At 48.7% G+C, this 21,405-nt stretch overlaps 2 protein-coding genes across 2 annotated transcripts; one reads left to right on the top strand and one right to left on the bottom strand.

Moving 5' to 3' along the window:
* Positions 1–195: 195 nt before the first annotated feature.
* LOC134509957 (histone H2B 1/2/3/4/6) lies at positions 196–1,525 on the top strand. Its single transcript, XM_063322648.1, has one exon. The coding sequence runs from the start codon at positions 234–236 to the stop codon at positions 612–614; it is 381 nt and encodes a 126-aa protein (XP_063178718.1). The 5' UTR covers positions 196–233; the 3' UTR covers positions 615–1,525.
* Positions 1,526–1,597: 72 nt separating this feature from the next.
* LOC134509964 (histone H2B 1/2/3/4/6) lies at positions 1,598–2,003 on the bottom strand. Its single transcript, XM_063322654.1, has one exon. The coding sequence runs from the start codon at positions 1,995–1,997 to the stop codon at positions 1,617–1,619; it is 381 nt and encodes a 126-aa protein (XP_063178724.1). The 5' UTR covers positions 1,998–2,003; the 3' UTR covers positions 1,598–1,616.
* Between the last annotated feature and the right edge of the window lie 19,402 nt (positions 2,004–21,405).

Raw genomic sequence — 21,405 nt, 5'->3', positions numbered from 1 at the left:
GTGAAGAGAGCGTTGTTTCGGCAGCCAATGGGAGCGCGAATCGAGAGGTGTCCAATAGCAAAGCTCAGCGCGGCGCGACTATCTAAAATAGAACTTCCAGCCAATGGCGATGCGACACTGTGGAGAGGCTGCTTTGCACAGCGACGCTATAAAAGAAGGTCCCGCGGGCAGCGGCGTTACCGGTGGTTGGTGAAAGCTCCGTGTGGGTGACTGAGGCACTTCTGTTTGCTGCGATGCCTGAGCCGGCCAAGTCCGCTCCCGCGCCCAAGAAGGGCTCCAAGAAAGCGGTGACCAAGACGCAGAAGAAGGGCGACAAGAAGCGCAAGAAGAGCCGCAAGGAGAGCTACTCCATCTACGTGTACAAGGTGCTGAAGCAGGTGCACCCCGACACGGGTATCTCGTCCAAGGCCATGGGCATCATGAACTCCTTCGTCAACGACATCTTCGAGCGCATCGCCGGCGAGGCCTCGCGCCTGGCGCACTACAACAAGCGCTCCACCATCACCTCGCGGGAGATCCAGACGGCCGTGCGGCTCCTGCTGCCCGGCGAGCTGGCCAAGCACGCCGTCTCCGAGGGCACCAAAGCTGTCACCAAGTACACCAGTTCCAAGTAAATATCCGTTTTAAAGACTTAACCCAAAGGCTCTTTTAAGAGCCACCCATTTTCTCAGTAAAAGAGCTTTGATTTCTGTTTTATTGATAGCATGTTCTTGATAATTGTGAGAAGCGTTCAATGCGAATGGTTGAAAAGCCCTAGTATAATTTACCATTCGGAACACAAACGCCTATTTCTGGTCCCTACTTGTGGTCAGTGCACTTACCTCTTTAACAGCTTTCTCTGCCCCGCTGAACACAGCGGTTACCGTTGAGCCTTCACACTGCCTGTTGTGTGTGCTCTCTTGCAGACTGCTTCGATTACCGGCTCTTTGCAGGGCACCTTCCCTGTGCTGTCTGCTTCCTGTGTGCCATCACTCAAAAGTCACTGTCGTCTGAAATGAGAGAAAGGGGAAGTGGTTACGGTGCTTACTTTCCCCGAGTCGGGCCGATTTCAGCACTGTTCTATTCCTTCTCACTCTTCTTATACCATGAACTTCTGTTATCAGTCATAGACATATACCAATATAGCTTTAAAGTCCCTTAAAGACTTTAATAAGTAGTAGAGACATTCCATTCGTCTTCCCTGTAGGAAAAAATCCTCCGTTCAAAGTGTACATCTTAAATGATTAATTGAGCTATTTCCTAGTTTTTCTTTATTCTAAGGTTCCTAATACAAAATCCTTAATGATTTCAGAAAGGACTAACATCCAAATAGGTGAGGTCTAATCGCAAATTCACGATCGCGATTCTTTAGCCGCTGATGCCCCCCGATGGGCGTTTCTGAAGTTTCATTACGAAGATGTGTTTTATAGCATCGGGTTAAGACCTCAGGCTCAGAGACACAGGAAAAACTGCAATAACCGATGAAAAACTGGTCCCTATGCAAGCAAGGCTCAGAAGACAGTGAAGTTAAATAACGTTCGGAAAACACCAGTGACAAAGCTCTTCAAGTGAAAGAATTGGCGGTTCTTAAAAGAGCCTTTGGTTCGAGCAGGTCTGGCACAGGGCGCAACGGCAGCTTACTTGGAGCTGGTGTACTTGGTGACAGCTTTGGTGCCCTCGGAGACGGCGTGCTTGGCCAGCTCGCCGGGCAGCAGGAGCCGCACGGCCGTCTGGATCTCCCGCGAGGTGATGGTGGAGCGCTTGTTGTAGTGCGCCAGGCGCGAGGCCTCGCCGGCGATGCGCTCGAAGATGTCGTTGACGAAGGAGTTCATGATGCCCATGGCCTTGGACGAGATGCCCGTGTCGGGGTGCACCTGCTTCAGCACCTTGTACACGTAGATGGAGTAGCTCTCCTTGCGGCTCTTCTTGCGCTTCTTGTCGCCCTTCTTCTGCGTCTTGGTCACCGCTTTCTTGGAGCCCTTCTTGGGCGCGGGAGCGGACTTGGCCGGCTCAGGCATCGCAGCAAACGAGCATCTCTCTCACCCACGGGCAGGGCTCACAAAGCGCCGGATAACAGAGCGCTCGCGGGAGCTCCTTTTATAGCAGGTAAATACCAGCAGAGAAAGCCCCGCCTCCATGAACCGCATGACTCATTGAAAAGATTCGCAGCGAAGTGTGCACTTTTGTTCGGTGTACTGCACGATGTGTATAGTCCTACGGTGAACACGATTATGTTTGCCATCGCCTCAGAGACACCGGTGCGGTGACTTCTGTGTCCTCTGGAGGAAGCGGTGGCGCGGTGGTAGCGCCGAGAGGCTGCAATACCGCGGGGCGCGCGTAGAGGCATCGCTGCATCGCTGCAGAGCGATGGGAGTGTTTTCGGGGAACGAGGCGATGGTGCAACGGTGTGTCCGTCGGCGTGTGTGTGTGTAGGAGAGGAGCGGAGCGATGTGCTTCGCCGACGTCGAGCACGGCGATGTGTGTGTCGCTGGCCTCAGGGTGACAAGTTTCGGGGAAGCAAAGGACAATAACTGTGTCGGGGCATAGTGGTAATGAGTTTTGGGGGTCCCAAATCTATGCATTTTGTGGGGAACGTGTGTTTCTGGAGGTGCAGAACAACAGCTGTCGTACGCAGGACGATGGTGGCGGGGCGCGGACCCATTCGTGTGTCTTAGGGGCGCAGGACGATGCGTGTTGGGGGGGGGCTCAGAGGGACCTGTGTGGTGTTGTGGGGCTCGGAGCGATGTGTTTGTCATCGTTACATCGCCGTATGCGCGCTGCGTGTGTAGCGCTTTTCGTGGGGCGCAGGGCTATTGGTTCGTCGCAGGGTACGGAACGATATGTTTTGCCGCCGGTGCAGAGCGATGGCAGCGTTGCGGGAGCGGAGCGATGTGTTTCGGGGAAGTGAGGGGAACGCCGACGAGCGATGTGTGTTTCGCGAGCTGCAGAGCGACGGGACGATGGTACGAAGGGGGAAGTGTCTGTCCCTCCGTGCAGAGCCGTGGGAGTGTCTTCGGGGAGCGGAGCGATAGCTGTGTGGGGGTAGGAGCGGTGCGAGGTGTGTGTCATCGGGCGCGGGGCGATGTGTCTCTCATCGGAGCAGAGCGATGGGAGTGTCCGTCGGTGCAGAATGATGTGTGTGTTGTCGGGCTGAGGGCACAGCGGATGTTTGTGGGGAGCAGAGCGCTGTGTGTGTCGGGGCATAAGGGCAGTGTGGTTCGGGGGGCGCAGAGCGATGTGTTTCGGGGAGGATGCAGAACGACGGGCGTTTGGACGGGGAGACAGAGCGATGGCTGTGTCGTTCACATTGGAATGTGTGCGTGGCGGGGCACTGAACGATGTGTGTGTCCGTCGGTGCAGAGAGATGTGTTTGGGTAAATGGGGGGTGGGAGTGAGGGACGCCGACGCCGCAGAGCGATGTGTTTTCCGGGAAGCGCAGTGCGATGGGACTATGGTACGATGGGCGATGTCTTTGTCAGGCGGTGCAGAGCGATGGGAGTGTCTTTGGCGAGGGAGCGATGTGTGTGTCGGGACATAAGTGTAATGCGGTTTGGGGGGCGCAGAGCGGTATGTTTCGTGGTGGACACAGAACGACGGTTGTTTGGGGGCGGGGGGGGGGCCGCGCTAGAACAATGACTGTGTCGTCTGCAGGGGGATGTGTGCGTGGCTGGGCCTTCAGCGATGTGTGTGTCCGTCGGGGAGCAGAGCGATGTGATACGCGAAAGGGGGGCGGGGAGGAACGCGGACGCCGCAGAACGATGTGTGTTTCGGAAGGCGCAGAGCGATGGGACTATGATACGTTGGGCGAAGTGTCCGTCACGGTGCAAAGAGATGGGAGTGTCTTCGGGGAGCGGAGCGATCGGAGTGCCCGTCGGTGCAGAGCGCTGAGTTTCGGGGAAGAGGGGGACGACGACACCGAAGCAGAGCGATTTGTTTTTCGGAAGGCTCAGAACAGTGGTACGATAGGCGATGTGTTTGTCAGCCGGTGCAGAGCGATGGGATTGTCTTCGGGGAGGGAGCCATGCCTGTGTAGGGGAGGAGCGGAGCGATGTGTGCGCTGTCGGGCGCTGAGCGATGTGTTTGTCCATCGGGGCACGGCGGCGTGTGTCCGTCGGTGCAGAACGATGTGTGTGTTGTTGGGCTCCGGGCGTAGCGGATGTTTGTGGGGAGCAGAGCTGTGTGTGTCTCGGGACATAAGAGCAGTGTGGTTCGTGGGGAGCAGAGCGATGTATTTCGGGGAGGATGCAGAACGACGGGCGTTTGGGGAGGGAGGCAGAGCGATGGCTGTGTCGTCCGCAGGGGAATGTGTGCGTGGCGGGGCACTGAACGATGTGTGTGTCCGTCGGTGCAGAGCGATGTGTTTCGGGGAAGGTGGGGTGGGGGAGACGCCGACGCCGCAGAGCGATGTGTTTTTCGGGAGGCTCGGAACGATAGGACGATGGGCGATGTCTTTGTCAGGCGGTGCAGAGCGATGGGAGTGTCTTCGGGGAGCGGAGTGACATTAGTACGGGGCGGGGAGCGGAGCGATGCCTGCGTAGGGGAGGAGCGGAGCGAAGTGTGTGTCATCGTAAGAGCGATGTGTGTGCCGTCAGGCGCTGAGCGATGTGTTTGTCCATCGGAGCACAGCGGAGCGATGTGTCCGTCAGTTCAGATCGATGTGTGTGTGGTTGGGCTCGGGGTGTAGCGGACGTTTGTGGGCAGCAGAGCTCTGTGTGTGTCAGGACATAAGGGCAGTGTGGTTCGTGCGGAGCAGCGCGATGTGTTTCGGGGAGGATGCAGAACGACGGGTGTTTGGGAACGGGGAAGGCAGAGCGATGTGTTCCGGGAGGCCGTAGAACGACGGTTGTTTGCGGGGGGCGGGGGTGCCGCGCTAGAACAGTGACTGTGTCGTCCGCAGGACGATGTATGCGTGGCGGGGCGCTCAGCGATGTGTTCCGCGAAAGGAGTCGGGGGGGGAGGAACGCCGACGCCGCAGTGCGATGTGTGTTTCTTGAGGCTCAAAGAGATGGGACGATGAGCGATGTACGCGTTGTGGGGCGCTGAGCGAAGGGAGTGTCTTCGGGGAGCGGAGTGATGTGTGTGCGGGGCAGAAGGCGGAGCGGAGCGATGTGTGTGTCGTTGCACTCAGGGTGTAGCGAGCGTTGGTGGAGCAGAGCGACGTGTGTGTCGCTGAGGCGCAGAGCGATGTGTTTCGGGGAAAGGGGGAAGATGAGGATGGCGACGCCGCCGCAGGGCGATGCGTGTTTCGGGAGGCGCGGAGCGCTGGGACGCTGGGCGAAGTGTCTGTCAGCCGGTTCAGAGCGATGGGAGTGTCCTCGGGGAGCGCAGCGACGTGTGTGTCCGTCGGGGAGCGAAGCGATGCCTGTGTAGGGGAGGAGCGGAACGATGTGTGTCATCGGGCGCAGAGCGGTGTGTACGGTGTGGGGCTCAGGGCACAGCGGATGTTTGTGGGGAGCAGAGCGCTGTGTTTCGGGAGGACGCAGAACAAGGGTAGTTGGGAGTGGGGCGGGGGGGCGGACGCAGAGCGATGGCTGTGTCGTCCGCAAGGGAATGTGTGCGTGGCGGAGCGCTGAGCGATGTGTGTATCCGTCGGCGGAGAGCGATGTGTTTCGGGGAAGGGGGTCGGGGAGGAGGGGCGCCGACGCCGCAGAACGAGGTGTGTTTCGGGAGGCTACGGTACGATGGGCGATATGTTTGTCAGGCGGTGCAGAGCGATGGGAGTGTCTTCGGGGAGCGGAGTGACAGGAGTACGGGGCGGGGGGAGCGGAGCGATGCCTGTGTAGCGGAGGAGCGGAGCGATGTGTGTGTCCGTCGGGGAGCGAAGCGATGCCTGTGTAGGGGGGGGAGCGGAACGGTGTGTCTGTCATGGGGCGCAGAACGGTGTGGGTTTTTTTGGGCTCAGGGCGTAGCGGATGTTTGCGGGGTGCAGAGCGCTGTGGTTCGGGAGAACTCAGAACGACGGTTGTGTCGTACATAGGGGAATGTGTGCGCGGCGAATCGCTGAGCAGTGTGTGTGTCCTTCGGCGCAGAGCGATGTGTGTTTCGGGAGGCTCAGAGCGATGGGACTATGGTACGCTGGGCGATGGCTTTGTCAGCCGGTGCAGACCGATGTGAGCGTCTTCGGGGAGGGAGCGATGCTTGTGTAGGGGAGGAGCGGAGCGTTGTGCGTGTCACCGGGAGAACTGCGATGTGTGCGCTGTCGGGCGCTGACCGATGGCTGTGCTGTACGCAGGGCAATGTGTGCGCCATCGGCGCGGAGCGATGCGTACGTCAGTCGGTGCACGGTGGTTTTTGCGTCGGGGAGTGAAAATCCAATGTGTGTTTCGGGGTGTGCCGTCTTTTTTCGGGAGCACAGTGCGATGTGTGTGTCGGGGACACACTCTGTGTGTGTTTGCATGACATTTTATGGTAAACAGGTTACGGAACGTTAAGGAAGTGAAGGGCTGTTCCCAGAACAAAGCCATGTACCTGAACACAGGAGTGGGCTGTTGAGAGAAGCGGTCTCTAAAGTCACTGTAACAAGCGCTCTGTGTTACGGGTTACGAGGCTCGGGACGCCCGACCACTTTGGACGGGACATCCGATCTTCCTTGTCCTGCTGCTTGACGACATGGGAGTGAGTGTATCGTGCACTTCAGGAAGATCATCTGTTACTAGTTTCACTTCGAGTTTAACCGGTCGGACTTGTGCAAGCCAGCACAGCACAGCGCGGAGAATTCTTTCCCACTCGTGGATTTCCGCGTTCCCGTTTGCCGAGCACGGCGCTACCCTGCTCTCCGCCCTGCCCGAGGCTCACTCGGCGGTGGGATTCCCCCCATCCCTGCTCAGCCTAGGTAAGACGAGATGGTCGCGAAGGTGCCCTCTGCGCCCAGTGTAAAGCAGCGGCTCGTTCCTCTCCGGTTCCTCTCCTGGCCCGGCCTTGTGATTGAGATGTTAATTAAACACAGTCCTGTAAAGAATTTGCATTCGTCTCATCTGGCTCTTTCTTTCTGGAAACATACGTGTTGGAGATTCAATTACCTTCCGTTTCTTGCATGGCTGCCGGAAGCCCTTGAATGGAGCTATCGTACTCACGAGCCTCAAATTAACCCTTATCCGGCTTCAGCGGTAAGTGCGGAAACAGAGGGGGTTGCGCAGATTCCCAGCCGTGTCGCGGAGCAGCTCCTCTCCCCATCCGCTGCAACCCACCTCCCCCCGACCCTGTCCAGGAGGGACCTGGCGAGGCCGAAAGCAATCCTGCCCTGCTTCTCCTCTGACTGCTGAGGCTCTGTCTTGGCTGTGTGTTGAGGGAAAAAAAGATTTCTAAGTGCGGGAACTGCTGAGGTAAAATCCGTGTTTTGTCCCGAATGGAAGTATTGCACAAGTCCCCAGAATCTCTCTTCCCAGAACGCCCGTCCCCAGTCCCCAGTCCCTCCGTTTGCTGGTGCCCAGACTTGTGGCGGAGCTCGCTCATACGGGAAATAGTCACGAGTGGAGAAATAGGAGACCAGAGCCCGCGGGTCGGGGCTGAGTCACAGCAGGGCACTGACTGCTTACACAACACCGCCCACCCACCAACTCCCCCACACCGCTCCACACACACACCCTGGCCCCCTTCCTCTCCATCCATTTCCCCACGCTGGTTCCACCACGATTGTCTTGAACATTAGGCCGGCACACTCCATCGCCTCTCCACGGTTCCGAGCCCCGGGCACACACACGGCCACGGGAGGGATCCCCGGCCGCGGCGGGAGGGAGGGTGCATCAGACACCGCAGCGAAAGGGCGGCGCGGAGTCCTCAGCGTCCCCTCGGTCCTTGTGTCATGGGGGAGTCTGCATGGGCAGCGCCCGTGGCAGCCCGACACTGTGCCATTCTGCAGCCCAAACTCTCCTCCCAGCCTACACGAGAGGCAGATTATCAGGGAGGAGCACACTCCGCCCCCCTTTCTTTCCTTAAGTAGCACATACTCATGTGCACAGGTTTGGCAGGGAAGTCACCCTTCGCCTAATTAAGAGCTACACATTAGTTATCACTAATTGATTTTCTGTGTTATCTTTAGCTTCCAAGAACAGCTTCATGCGGCCCCTTTAGTGTGGAATAGTTAACAACAGCGGTGAGAATATTTTGGCGTGAGGTGGGGATAAAGTCCCTCTTCACAGTGGTGGATTGAGGTGCCTTCTCTCCTCAAAACTATGGCAACCGTCACCGACATAAACAAATATTTTTACCAAACAACACTTTCGCTTGCATATGGTCTGTGCCTTTATAAAGTCGCATGGTTCCAGGATTATTTTTTTTTCTTGAAATTAAGAGAATCTAAATTAAAACACTCTTCTCGTTGAAATTTTTGCAGACGTGTTACCTCTCTGCCATTTATCGCCTGCCAAAATCTTCTCGCTAGTAGACTCTGGTGTGTATTGCATATTGTCTGGGAGAGAAAGCTAAGTAGAAAGAGGTGGAATCAGCATCAGAAGGTGCAGTAAAAACAAACAATCGAAAAACCAAAAAACTTAGGCAGTATAAATCAGTTTTCCTTTGGGAGTTTCTTATCAAACTTCGCCCAGCAGCCACAAGCGTAAGGAAACAAAAGCATACAAGTCACAAAGGTTAGTTTGATGTCTTTCTAGACACGAACTAAATTGTACGGAGAGCTGAAAAAAAGTAAACTGAACTCATTGCTCAGGGTGGATCCACAAACCCGATGTCAAAGGAAATGGAAAAGTATCTAAGATAAAGAAAAAAAATTGCACATCTGAAGACAGGAGCTTTAGCAACCTTTTGTTATTGTAAAGCACAGTCTTTCCCGCAGGAACAGCCCACAGAGGTATTTGGCCAGCCTGTCCCTCTCCTAACTTTTTGTGCGGTTTTAGATCTTATGGAAGAACACAGACTGACGTTTGGAAGGGGGGTTCTGGGCATCGGTTCCATGCGATGGAAAATCCCACTGTGCGCCGGCATTGCAGAACAAAAATGCTTTCGTTCATTGCATCAACTGTATACAGGCAGATTTCATTTCAGTTCTGCTTGAACTTCTGCATCCAATCGGACTCTGTTCCCATAAGGAAAACATGCTTATTGTTGTTAGGACCTTCTTTCACCCTTTCCCTTTGGCAGACTTGAAGGTCACTTGTTTGAGGACTTTTCAGGATCTTGCCCTCCACTTCTTGGCTTTGGGGTCGCATTTAGGCTCAGGCGTTACCTTACACGCTGTTGTCTGTACATCCCTGATTCCACTGGCTGTGCTTTTTTTGGGTCGACCTCGTCCCAGCCTCGTCCCCTCGGACTTGCCCAGTGATCCAGGGCTGTGGCTGTCCCTAGTCACTGCCACCATCCCTGACTCATTCACCATGTGTGGGCCCTGCCTGCCCCGCTGTCCCCACTCATCTCCCAGCATACCTGCCCTTATGGGGCAGTCCCCTCCTGCTGGTCCCCCACAAACTTTTTTTAACTTGTTTGACCACCAAGGAAGGTATTTACTGAAGTTAAATTAGACTTAATGCAGAATGTCCTCCCCTTTCAAATAGCCATCACTTACACATCTGCCCCCATCTAGCGTGTTAGTGATGGTAGCACAGATATGAGGATTGAAGTAAAAATTCAGCCACTTCCAAGTAGTTCCTAAGACAGCAGCCTTCCCTGTTGATCCTGCACAGTTAACTTTTTCTAGCTCAATATGCCATCACTTTCTCAGATACCTGATGCTGGGATAATAGCCTGATGCAGGCTCCCCTTGGTTTGCTTAAAGATGACCTATTGCTGACTTGGAATGACACAGTTTGATATTGCTTCTACTTCTATGAATATTGGCTGCAAAGTATCGTACATGTCAATAGTAGTGGCCATCGGCCTGTTTTGTCTTTCCTTCCTCTTTTCTTCTCCTGTCCTTCTTCCTATCCACTGAACCCATCTTAATGTGCCTCCTGTTCATTATTCCTCTTGTTCCCAGGAAGTTATTCCCTGGAAGTTGCTATATACTAGCATTCTCTCATCCTCACCCCTTCTCCTAGGGAAGGACCATTCCTCCCTTACATCATGCAAGCAATACCTGTCTTTACTGAACATGTAGCATCCACCTCTTCCCTGCCTCATCAAATGTCCCAATTCCTGATTTGTGGTGTTGAATTGTGGTTTTGAGCTGTACCAAGTCAAACAAGGAATGTACTGAACATCTCTGTGGTTGGCCTAGACCCAGAGTTTCCATTCTACACAGCCTTCTTCTCTCTAGCTTGTGGACACATTTTCCAGACACATCATGTTTTCTGTGTACCGTCTGACCCTCCCAGCTTATTAAAGGAATGGGTTAAGGAGAAAGGAAGAGTGATGACTGGCTACTTTATCACTGAGTTCACATTCACTTCTGGAAAAATTAGGTTTTTTATTAAACCATTATTATACACGTATAAATCATCCAGTACAATAACATTTTCATACATATTGTATTTATATCAACACTAAATACTGAACAAGAAACTTTACAATTTCACTGACTGATTGCTGATTGCTTGATCTGAACTGATTCTTGGAATTATCCCTTAACTGAGTTTGGAAGTAACAGATAACTGTGGTCTGAAATGATCAAGGAGCTATTTCTCTCTTGCTTTGAACAAAAATGAATCTTTTTAAAAAATCTGAATATTTTTGCAGGGAGATAACTTTAAGAAAAACTAAGAAAACTGTAGCTATGGATCCCCTTATAACAACTGCATTTTCTGCCTAATGCCTACATACCTCTGGTCATGGATTTCTTAATTTAAGAAATTAATGATCTATCTGGGGATTTTAAATCTATATGAATACAAAACACTTTTATCATGGGGAAGAGTCCTTTGCTGGAGACCCAATAGTACGCAGCTGTAACCCCTTCCCTATCAAGACATGAAGTTTTCTTACTTGTGTAACGATGTGTTATGATGTAGGACACCATGATAAATCAGTTCTTAAATAAAATCCATCATCCACAGACAAAAAGATATCTCCCTATCTCCCAGATCATCCAAAGTCTGCAATTACATCAAGAGCAGATTTCAATTGCCTTGAGTGACTCTGTGACTTTATTTATGTTTCTTATGTGTCCAGAACACCCATAAGTCAGAATGAATTTCACTGGGTCACGTATACAAAGTGTGAATGTTCAGCAGCACAGGCATCAGGAAGAGCTACTTGCTTGAGAAAATATTGCAGATGCCACGCAGCCTTATGCAGCCCGAGGTGAAAAACATGTTAATGGGGCTTCTCAGCTACAGCCTTAATGCATGACCTTGATCACCCTGTTTGAAGTATGCCTAAGGATGCTGTAGTCCTGCCTCCTCAGCTGCATCTGTGAGATGGCTGCTTCTATACATCCTCCTGCGCAAACAGTAAAAGTCCAGCACAGTCGTAGTTCACTTGGTGGGATGAATCGCAAGACTGGAATGTTGTAATAGATGAGTATAAATATTTCAGAAGGGACAATCAAGGAAGGAGAGGGGTATGTTTATGTGGGTTACCCTCTATCTCAAAAAAAAAAAAAAAGAATTGATTGCACAGACTCTCCTTTGAAAAAGAGTGATTAACACTTGAGAGTTTGTAGCCAAAAATTAGAGGCCAAGCCAACATGGGAAACCTAATGGTTGGTATTTACTACAGGCTACTCGATCGAGGGGAGGGGGTTGATGAAGCTTTCTTACCTCAACTACAGGAAGCATCACGCTTGCAGGCCCTGATCCTGCTGGGGGACTTCAATGAACCTGACAACTGATGGAAAAGCAGCACAGCAAGCTGTAACTGGTCCAGGAGAATCCTGGTGCATGTTGAGGATAATTTTTTAACCCAGACAAAAGCCAGCCCAACCAGAGAAGCAGCACTACTGGACCTGTTGCTCACCAACACAAATAAACTAAGTAGAGAGGTCAAGGTTGCTGTCAGCCTGGGCTGCAGCCTGGGTCCAGGCCCATCATGAACGTGATGGATATGGGCCAGGCAAAAAGTAAAATCAAGACCTTGAATTTTAATAGAGTGTACTTTCAGATATTTAAGACACTAGTGGGTGGATGTGGCAGATGCAGCCTCCCCGATAAAGATCTGATAGAGACCTAATAAAAACCTGGCAAAAGCCCACGAAAACTTCCTGTGACGACTCTTGTTACGTCCACTCGGTGGTGGCTACCACATATGCATTTTTGTCGAAAGGTAAAGAAGTTGATGTCGTCGGCAGACTATTGGGGTGGCTACATGACAGATCATATTCGAATAGGGTATAAACGGAGCTCCCTCGAGAGGCCGTTTAGAGATGGTTCTCTTTGGGACAGCGGGGCTGCGGTCAGTGACTCTACCGGTGGGCTGGGATGCCATTCCACGGTTCACCTCCTGTACACGCAGGAGTGCACATACTCTCCGTGTGTGATTGTGCACATTTTGAATCATCGTTTCTAAAGCTTATGAATTCTTAGGTCGTGCAGTATTAATTTCCTCATACATTCTGAACCTGTGGTTTACTAATGTTGTCGGAGTGTTAAACGATTTTGATACACCTCATTTCCAGTTAGTTCTCTGCTAAGCAATTTTGTTAGAATAAAGTTTATTTTGAATTTACGACGTGTCTAAACTTGATTTTGTGAACGTCTGCGACATTAAATTTGCATAGTTGGCAGGATAATGTCCCTAGAGGAATTATTACAGAGCCATGGTTCTAGTCCTCCCCCAGGTATCCCCTGGGCAAAGGAGAAGTGGTTTGGTCCGAAGGCGGCAGTAAAAAGAGTAGAACGGTGCCGCGGAAATAATCGAGATGGCAGAGATAAAAGGACTATGTATGCCACCCTGGATGCCTGTTAAATTCCAGGGCAAGATCATTATAAATATTCCGGAATGTTAGAGAAGGATAATTTAAAGATGTAATTAGAAATAGTTTGTTTAAAAGCGTAATTGAAAAGAGAAAGAGAGCGGACATTTCATTTAGAACAAAAAATTGAGATCATGCTAACACAAGCGGAAAGACCCCCCGGTATTATCTAAAGCCGAAAATTAATTGAGGGCACAGGCCCCAAGGATAGGGACATCTGGGGAGACGCTGACGAAAATAGTTCTGAGGAAATGGAGGAACTGGAGAAAAAGAAATTGCAACCTCTTATTAAAACAGAGAGGGGTAGGGGGCCGCATGGCGGGAATACCCGCACCACCCTCCGTACCGCCCCCTGGGCGGGACCCCAGCTCCGTGAATAGTAAGCTAAATTCCCGCAAAAACCTGGAGAGAGGGAAAAGGAATATTTGCGGAGAGTTTCTTTAACCGGGGGTGGTGGGATTCTGTTGAGCGATGCCGAGGCTGGGGGTGCGGACCCCAAATTAGGGTGGCGCCTATTACTCTCCGCGTAAAAAGATTGTCGGAGCTAGCGGAAGGAATGCGAAAAGCCTCTGGAATTCAAGCACTGTATGAAAGAAGGCACCAAGGGATACCGATGGCTGCAGCGGTGGACTCCAGCTACCTTTAACCTCTTATTAGGGGATTGCCGGGCGCTTTGGAAACACACGTTCAATCCCCGAGATAAACGATTCAGAGACCCACTGAGCGCTATTGGAAAGACCCACAGAAGCGCCCGCCCTCCGCCTCTCGCTCCCCGCCCCCCCCCCCCCCCCCGTTCCCCCGCACGTTTTGACTTGGGCGGGGACGCTACACAATATTGTGATTTATGAGCGTGATTTAGAAAGAAATAGTCCTCGGCGAAAAGCATTAGCACTAAGGGAATACCCCGAACAATGCTGCGCGGACAGCCCACCGTTCACATCCGGAAACTGGTGTAAGTGCTAGTGGTGAAAACTAGGGAACAAAAGGGCCGTCAACCTTGCCCCCTCAGGAAGGGAAACTTCTTAACCTTTCGCGTCCCTGCGAAGGGAACTGAAGGAGTTAAAAAACTGGAAACCGGGGGTTGGGGTTCGGGCTGCCTACTCTGCATGGTGAATCCCTGTCAATGGTCCACTGATAGGGAACCTTATATACATATCACTGTGGGCGTAAAGGGAATAACTTCAGATTTTTTAATTGATACAGGGGCCCAAATTAGTGTTTTAAATAAGCAACACGCTGCTGAGATGGGGATTAAACCATCGAGAAAGCTATAAACGTAATAGGTGTGATAGGTGCAACAGAAAAGTGTCCCATCAGCTGTTAGCACATCCACCAGAGATCAGACAGTCTAAGCACTAAGAAAGTGGTTTAGTGGTTTAAATTTTACCCCTTCCTGAGTGCATTCAAAGTGACAACAGGTCGCATTTCACAGCCATAGTGGTGTAAGACTGTGTATGGGAGAAGCTATCAAATGGGTGTTTCACACACCATATTATCCCCAGGTTAATGGTATAGTTGAGTGAGCCAAAGGTTTGTTTAAAAGACATGCTGATGTCTCATGCCATAACTAGAACATACAATTGCCACAAGCAGTCTTTACTGTTAATAACCAGTGGGGAAATTATGGAAGCCCAAAGATTTGAGCATTTTGTCCTGCAGAACCATTGACAGGCAATGCTCCCAATAGTTGATGATCAAAAGGGCCAGTTCCTACTGAGGATATGCTTAGGCCAACCTGTCATGGTGAAACTACCTTCTATTGGCATTGAAACATGACCCTGGCAAAACCAAGGGTCTCATATGCCCGGGAAGCCCTGGAAGGGAAACGAAAAACTCACCATATTAGTGCTCAGTAGATAATCCCTGAGTTCTAACCCTGAAGCCCGGTTTCAAAACCAGAGGCCGGTTCTGTGTTTTCTTACAGGACAATGAAAAAGCAGACCACGTTGGTGCTCATACTGGCAAAGGTGACAGTAACCAACAGAAATGACCAGGACCTGGATGACAATATGATAACAAAAATGATAGTGGGATTTGCTCATTGTAACAGTTTGTCTACCCACACCCAAGGCAGCAGGAGACTCTTTGCCAGTCTTTATGCAGGAGGTTAACATATGTCTGGTTCTTGAACTTACATGGGAACAGTATAATAGCTATAGCTGGAAGAGTGAGGGATCCGGAAGATATATAGTTAACTGGTCATCCGACATGATAAATACTATCTATGTATGGGATGCAGACTGTAATTACACTTTTACTGTCCACCAATGTGGCCATGGGGTGGATTGTAAAGGGTACTCAACCGTAGAATCATAGAATCATAGAATGATTTAGGTTGGAAGGGACCTTAAAGATCATCTAGTTCCAACCCCCCTGCCATGGGCTGGGACACTTCACACTAGACCAGGTTGCCCAAATCCCCATCCAGCCTGGCCTTGAACGCTTCCCGGGACGGGGCATCCACAACTTCTCTGGGCAACCTAGGCCAGTGTCTCATCACCCTCATGGTGAAAAATGTCTGCCTGATATATAATCCAAGTCTACCCTCTTCCAGTTTGAAGCCATTACCCTTCATCCTATCACTACATGACCCTGTAAAAAGTCCCTCTCCATCTTTCTTGTAGGCACCCTTCAGATACTGTAAGGCTGCTATAAGGTCTCCCTGGAGCCTTCTCTTCTCCAGGCTGGACAAACCCAGCTCTCTCAACCTCTCTTCATAGGAGAGGTGCTCCAGCCCTCTGATCATCTTTGTGGCCCTCCTCTGAACCGTCTCCAACAGGTCCATGTCCTTCTTGTGCTGAGGACTCCAAAGATGGATGTAGTACTCAAGGTGGGGTCTCACCAGAGTGCAGTAGAGGTGGAGGATCACCTGTCTTGATCTGCTGGCCACGCTTCTCTTGATGCAGCCCAGGATACAGTCGGCCTTCTTCAATGTTGACCATGACCCAATATTCTATGGGGAACTATCGAATATAATACTCAATGGAGCACTGATGATCATTTCCTACAATATACAAAACCATTAAAAGCCTCATGGTGTATTAAACACCCTGAAAGGGATAACAATGAGTGTCCCAGCGCATGTAATCAAAACTCGTTCGATTGACCTCTAAACTGCACGTGGGCCATATATACCTATATGCTTACTTGGGACAGGGAAAAGGATAAGAGACCTCCCGTGAGGAAATCTCCTCTCTGGAACTGCCAAGTAGAATTCAGATGCAAAAATATTAAAAGGATGCCATTGCCATGGTTATACTGTTCTGTTAAGAAAGCTCTGATACAGGGCTGTTTGTGCAGTAATACCAGTTATTCACAACCCTCTGTCTTAGACTGTAGTAAGAAAGGTTATTGTCCTCCTCTTACTACCATACCAGGTTCATGCCAAACATCCACCGTCCATGCACCCCTTGATTTAGTATGGGCATGCTCCGATGGCCACTTATATTCTGGATTATATTCAACTATGCCTGGGCCAACCTGTTACACTGGCCGTGCTCTCCTTCTGCCCCATTTATCCAGAAGGGCCCATGTCACGCAAGTGGTGGGATCCTAGACTATGCAATTTATGGAAGGGATGGCAAGAAGTCCCAGCATGAATTGGGTGGTGGATGGAATTATTATTTGGAGTAGGAATTGCCCCGGTACAAAACCAACAAGCCATTTTGGAAATAGGCCTAGAGCTATCGGCTTTAGCCAATGCCACTTCTGATAGTCTGGAGCTTTTAAGTGATCAATTACAACATACTAGTAAGATGATCATTCAAAACCAAGCCATATTAGACTTGATGCTGTTAAAAGAGAAAAGCATATGCAGAGTCCTGAATCTGCTGGCAGAGGAGCACTGAATCTGCATCCTGAACGTTATCAATGCTGCTTCAAGACCAAATCAACAAGATGGATAAGGTAGCCAGAGATTCAGAAGCGATCGTTGGTGAGCTAGGAAAGAACTGGTTTGGGAAAGTTTTTGACATGTTTGGATTTTCTTTTTCTGTGTGGCTAACCAGCCTCCTTCAATCTTTAAAAATTATTGTAGTTATGATAGTTGTAATATGTATTATGATAAATTGTATTAAACGTGCAATAGTAAGATCTGTGTTGGTTGTGAGATATACTTCCTTAGAACCTGTTCATGCAATTGATATCCCAGTAGAACCATAGAAAAATAATTGAGAAATGATGATCCACAGTGAACATTAAGACTCAGCAAAACTGCGCTCTCTTTCAACTTTGGTGGCAAGAGATGACTCTGCCACTGCTTCCAGGAAACCAGGCAAATTGTGACCCTGAGGTCAAGGGATAGATTGTGTGGGAGATGCACCTGTCCTGACAAAGATCTGCTAAAGGCCTAACAAAGAACTGGCAAAAGCCCATGAAAACACAGTTCCTGTTACTCCCACATGGTGGTGGTCAGCACATACACATTGTGGTTGAAAGTTGAGGAAGCTGGGGTCTCCAGCCAATGCAGGGGCTACACGACCATATATGACCACAGATCAGATTTGAATAGGGTATAAAACAGACCCCCTGGTGAGAGCCATTTAGAGATGGTCCTCAGAGCAGCAGGTCTGTGGTCGAGGACTCTTCCTATGGGCTGAGATGCCGTTTCACGGTTCATCTCCTGTATAGGTTGAGAGCCCTCGTCTTATCGGTGCATGATTGTGCACATTTTGAATCATCGTTTCTAAAGCTTAAGAATTCTTCAGTCATGCAGCATTAATTTCCTCTAAGGCTGTTGGAGTCTTAAACAATTTTGGTACACCTCATTTACAGGTAATTCTCTGCTAAACAATTTTGGTTAGAATAAAGTTTATTTTCCCACATGTAAGAAATCAGGCAAGGAAGGTGGGAAACCAACATGGCTGAGTAAGGATATTCCGGTCGAACTGAAGGGCAAGAAGGAAATGCACAGGCAGTGGAAGCAGGGACATGCATCCTGGGAAGAATATAGGGATGCTGTCCAGGTGTCTAGGGATTGGATCAGGAAAAATAAGGCATGTCTGGACCTGAAGTTGGCAAGGGATGTGAAGAATAATAAGAAGGGCTTCTGCAGGTACGTTGATCAGAAAGGGAGGACTAAAGAAAATGAACCCCCCAACAAATAAGACAGGAGAACTGGTGACAATCGACATGGAGAAGGCTGAGGTATTCAACAAATTTTTTGCCTTAGTTTTCACTGCTAGTCTCTCTACCCACATCTCTCAAGTCCTTGAACCTGAAGGCAGGGACTGGGGGAACAAAGTCCCTCCCACCATAGGAAAAATCGTATTTGACACCATCTGAGGAACATGAACATACACAAGTATGTGGGACTTAGAAAGATGCAGCCTGGGGTCCCAAGGGAACTGGCAGATGTAGATGCTAAGCCATACTCTATCATATTTGAAAAGTCGCAGCAGTCAGGTGAAATTCCCAGTGACCGAAGAAAAGAGAATATCACAAGTATTTTTTAAAAAAAGGATAAAAAGGAGGGTCCTGGGGACTTCTGACCAGTCAGCCTTACCTCGGTGCCTGGTAAGATCCTGGAAGCTATGTTGAAGCATATGGAAGACAGAAAGGTGACTGAGGGGAGGTATGAATTTGATGGATGGACTATAAAATTGATAATTAATTGGCTGGATGGCTGCAACCAAAGAGGTACAGCTCACAACTCAATGTCCAAGTGGAAACCAGTAACAAGTAGTGACCGTCAGGGGTCAGTGCTGGGACCGATACTGTTTAAAACCTTCATTAAGGACATAGAAGGACTATCTGAGTATATGCTCAGCAAGTTTGCAGATGACACCAAACTGAGTGGTGCAGTTGACATGCCTGAGGGAAAGGATGCCATCTAGAGGGACTTTGAAAGGCTTGAGGAGTAGGCCCATGTGAGCACCATGAAGTTCAACAAGGCCAAATGCAAGGTCCTGCACCTGGGTTTGGGCCATCTCCAGTATCAGTACAGGCTGGGGGATGACTAAATTAAGAGCAGTTCTGCTGAGAAGGACTTTGGGATACCGATGAATGAAAAATTGGATATGAGCTGGCAATACGCACTTGCAGCCCAGAAAGCCAAGTATATCCTGGGCTGCATCAAAAGAAGCATAGCCAGCAGGTTGAGAGAGTTGATTCTCCCTCTTTGCTCTGCTCTCATGAGACCCCACCTGTAGTATTGCAGACAGATCTAGGGTCCCCAGCACAACGAAGACGTGGACCTGTTGGAGTGAGTCCATAGCAGGACCACAAAAATGATCAGAGGGCTGGAACACCTCTCCCATGAAGAAAGACAGAGAGACTTGGGATTGTTCAGCCTGGAGAAGAGAATGATGTGTTGAGACCCTATTGTGGTCTTTCAGTATGTAAAGGGGACTTATAAAAAAGATGGAGATTTTTCACCAAGGCCTGTGGAGACAGGACAAGAGGCAGCAGTTTAAACTGAAAGAGGGTAGATTTAGATGGGACATACGGAAGAAATCTTTTACAATGAGGGTGGTGGGACACAGGAACAGGTTTCCCAGATAAGTTGTGGATTCTCCATCATTGGAAGTGTTCAAGGTCAGGTTGGTCGGGGCTTTGAGCAACCTGATCTAGTGGTAGATGTCCCTTCCCCTGGCAATGAGGCTGGACTCGCTGATCTCTGTATGTCCCTTCTGATCCAAACTGTTCTATGATTCTACCGTCACTTAGGCTCAAAAGGACCTTCATGAAAGTATTTATCCAACATCAGAGTAGCAGAAAAATGAGTCCTCGTATTTCTGAAGTCTTGAGAAATTTCTGTCACATCCAAATATCACAGTCCACTGGGAGTACTACCTTCTACCTTTCAAAAAATATTTTTTATTTTATTAAATATTCTGTTTGATTGGCTATTATATTCAGGGAAAAATAAGAGGTGGAAGTAAGTCTGTCTTTTACTGAATATATCATTTTACAAAGCTTTCTATCAGAAAAAAAAGGTTAAGATAATATTTAAAATAAATAATTTTTTTTTTTTAAAATAAGATTGTCCATTAAATTAAAGCAACTAGAGGGCACTTGCAAAATTATTTTTTTCTTCCTCTCCTCCACCTGATAACATTTGCAAGATCTCATTCCATTTCTTCCTTTGCTGACCCTAAAACTGTCTATGACTGCAAAAAGCCACAAAGTCCAGATATATGGTCAAAATATTGTAGAGCCAGAAAAAGGAGCTTTTTGGAGAGTGTATAGATTGCTCCAGGATTGTGCTGCTACAGCAGGTGTTTGGAAGAAGGATAGAGACCTAGTCTAAACCTAGGAAAATATATTTGCAGAGGAGCAAAAAAATGTAGAGTTAAAGCTAACAGTGGACTGATTCTGATAGGAGTGAATAGAAGGGAGTCAGACGCAGAATTTGAAGGAAATATGTGTGCTACAGAACTAACTCCCAGAAATTTCTCCTCAATGGTATGTGGCTGTCCCAACAGCTTAAATTCTGTGACAATGTAGTTCATAACCCACAATCTACAGTGCGGTCAGCTTGTGAATCTACCATAAAATAAAGCATCAGTACAGATGGTAGCTCCAAATCCACATGATCATCTGGTTTTATATTCTTGCATGTGATTTATTCTGCTGTTTGTCTTCTGTAGACAGAAGCCCCTCTGGAATGCTATTACATCTTTTGGTAGTTTCTCACACTTCAGGTGCACCTTAGTCATATTAAACCAGCACTGCTGACATCCTTTTAAAACTGACACCCCCCCACACTGCCAAAACTCCACAAGATGGTGTGTGATATTATATTATCAAAATAAAAAGTGAAAGAAGCCAAATGACTGCATTTCCAAACATATGTGAAATAATCACCAGGGTCTCCTTTCCCACATTGTACTACATATTTTTGAATGACATAACACTCCTCTGTCCAACTTATCCCAAGAAAAAATGATTTTTTTGTGTGTTCAGTTTAGGCCACATCAGAAAACTCATGGGTTGGAAAAAACTGTGCCCTAGTTTATCTCAGCAGTTCTGAGGACATAATTGTTTGATTAAGCCACTTGATTTATATAATTTTATTAAAGAAATTATATTTACTTCAATGTAAATAAAATATATTTAATTTATATCATTTTATTAAAGAAATGCCTGCATCATTACCTCTGTTTTTCATAAATAAAACGTGCATATGATATTTTGATTAGGTTTTTTTTTGCACAACTGCTGATTCTGGTGGACAAAATGCCTGAAGTACAGTGTGAAAGTAAGCACTAACATAAATACTATCTCGAAATAAGAAGATACAAATGAATGTGTTTACCTGTTGAGCTTAGTCAAAATAAGTATTTTTGAGAAATATATGGGAATATAGTTCATCAAAGTATTGACACAAGGGCGCAGAAAACTGAGGGAAACAGTGAAAGAACTTCTCTATGTTCTTATGAGATGTTGAAGGTACCTGATGATTTGAGAGAGATGTTTGTTCACATTAACGTTTCTAGTGAAAACCGTCTTTCTTTTACTTTTTAATAGCTCCGAGTAGAGCTAAATAGGGCACTATGTCCAAAGGTTTCCTTATTTTTAAGAGATAAAGCCGTATTACGGAAGACAAATCATAACCCAGATACAGAGCTGAGTGGCTACTTTGTGTTACTTGCTTCTTTTCAAAGCTAATTTACGCTAAGAAAATGTCT

The sequence above is a fragment of the Chroicocephalus ridibundus genome, chromosome 1 (assembly GCF_963924245.1).
Source record: "Chroicocephalus ridibundus chromosome 1, bChrRid1.1, whole genome shotgun sequence".
NCBI classification, from domain to species: domain Eukaryota; kingdom Metazoa; phylum Chordata; class Aves; order Charadriiformes; family Laridae; genus Chroicocephalus; species Chroicocephalus ridibundus.
This window is presented reverse-complemented; position numbering and strand designations above follow the sequence as displayed.

Coding starts and splice junctions, on each gene's coding strand:
- LOC134509957 (XM_063322648.1), top strand. CDS start 234: ATGCCTGAGCCGGCCAAGTCCGCTCCCGCGCCCAAGAAGGGCTCCAAG.
- LOC134509964 (XM_063322654.1), bottom strand. CDS start 1,997: ATGCCTGAGCCGGCCAAGTCCGCTCCCGCGCCCAAGAAGGGCTCCAAG.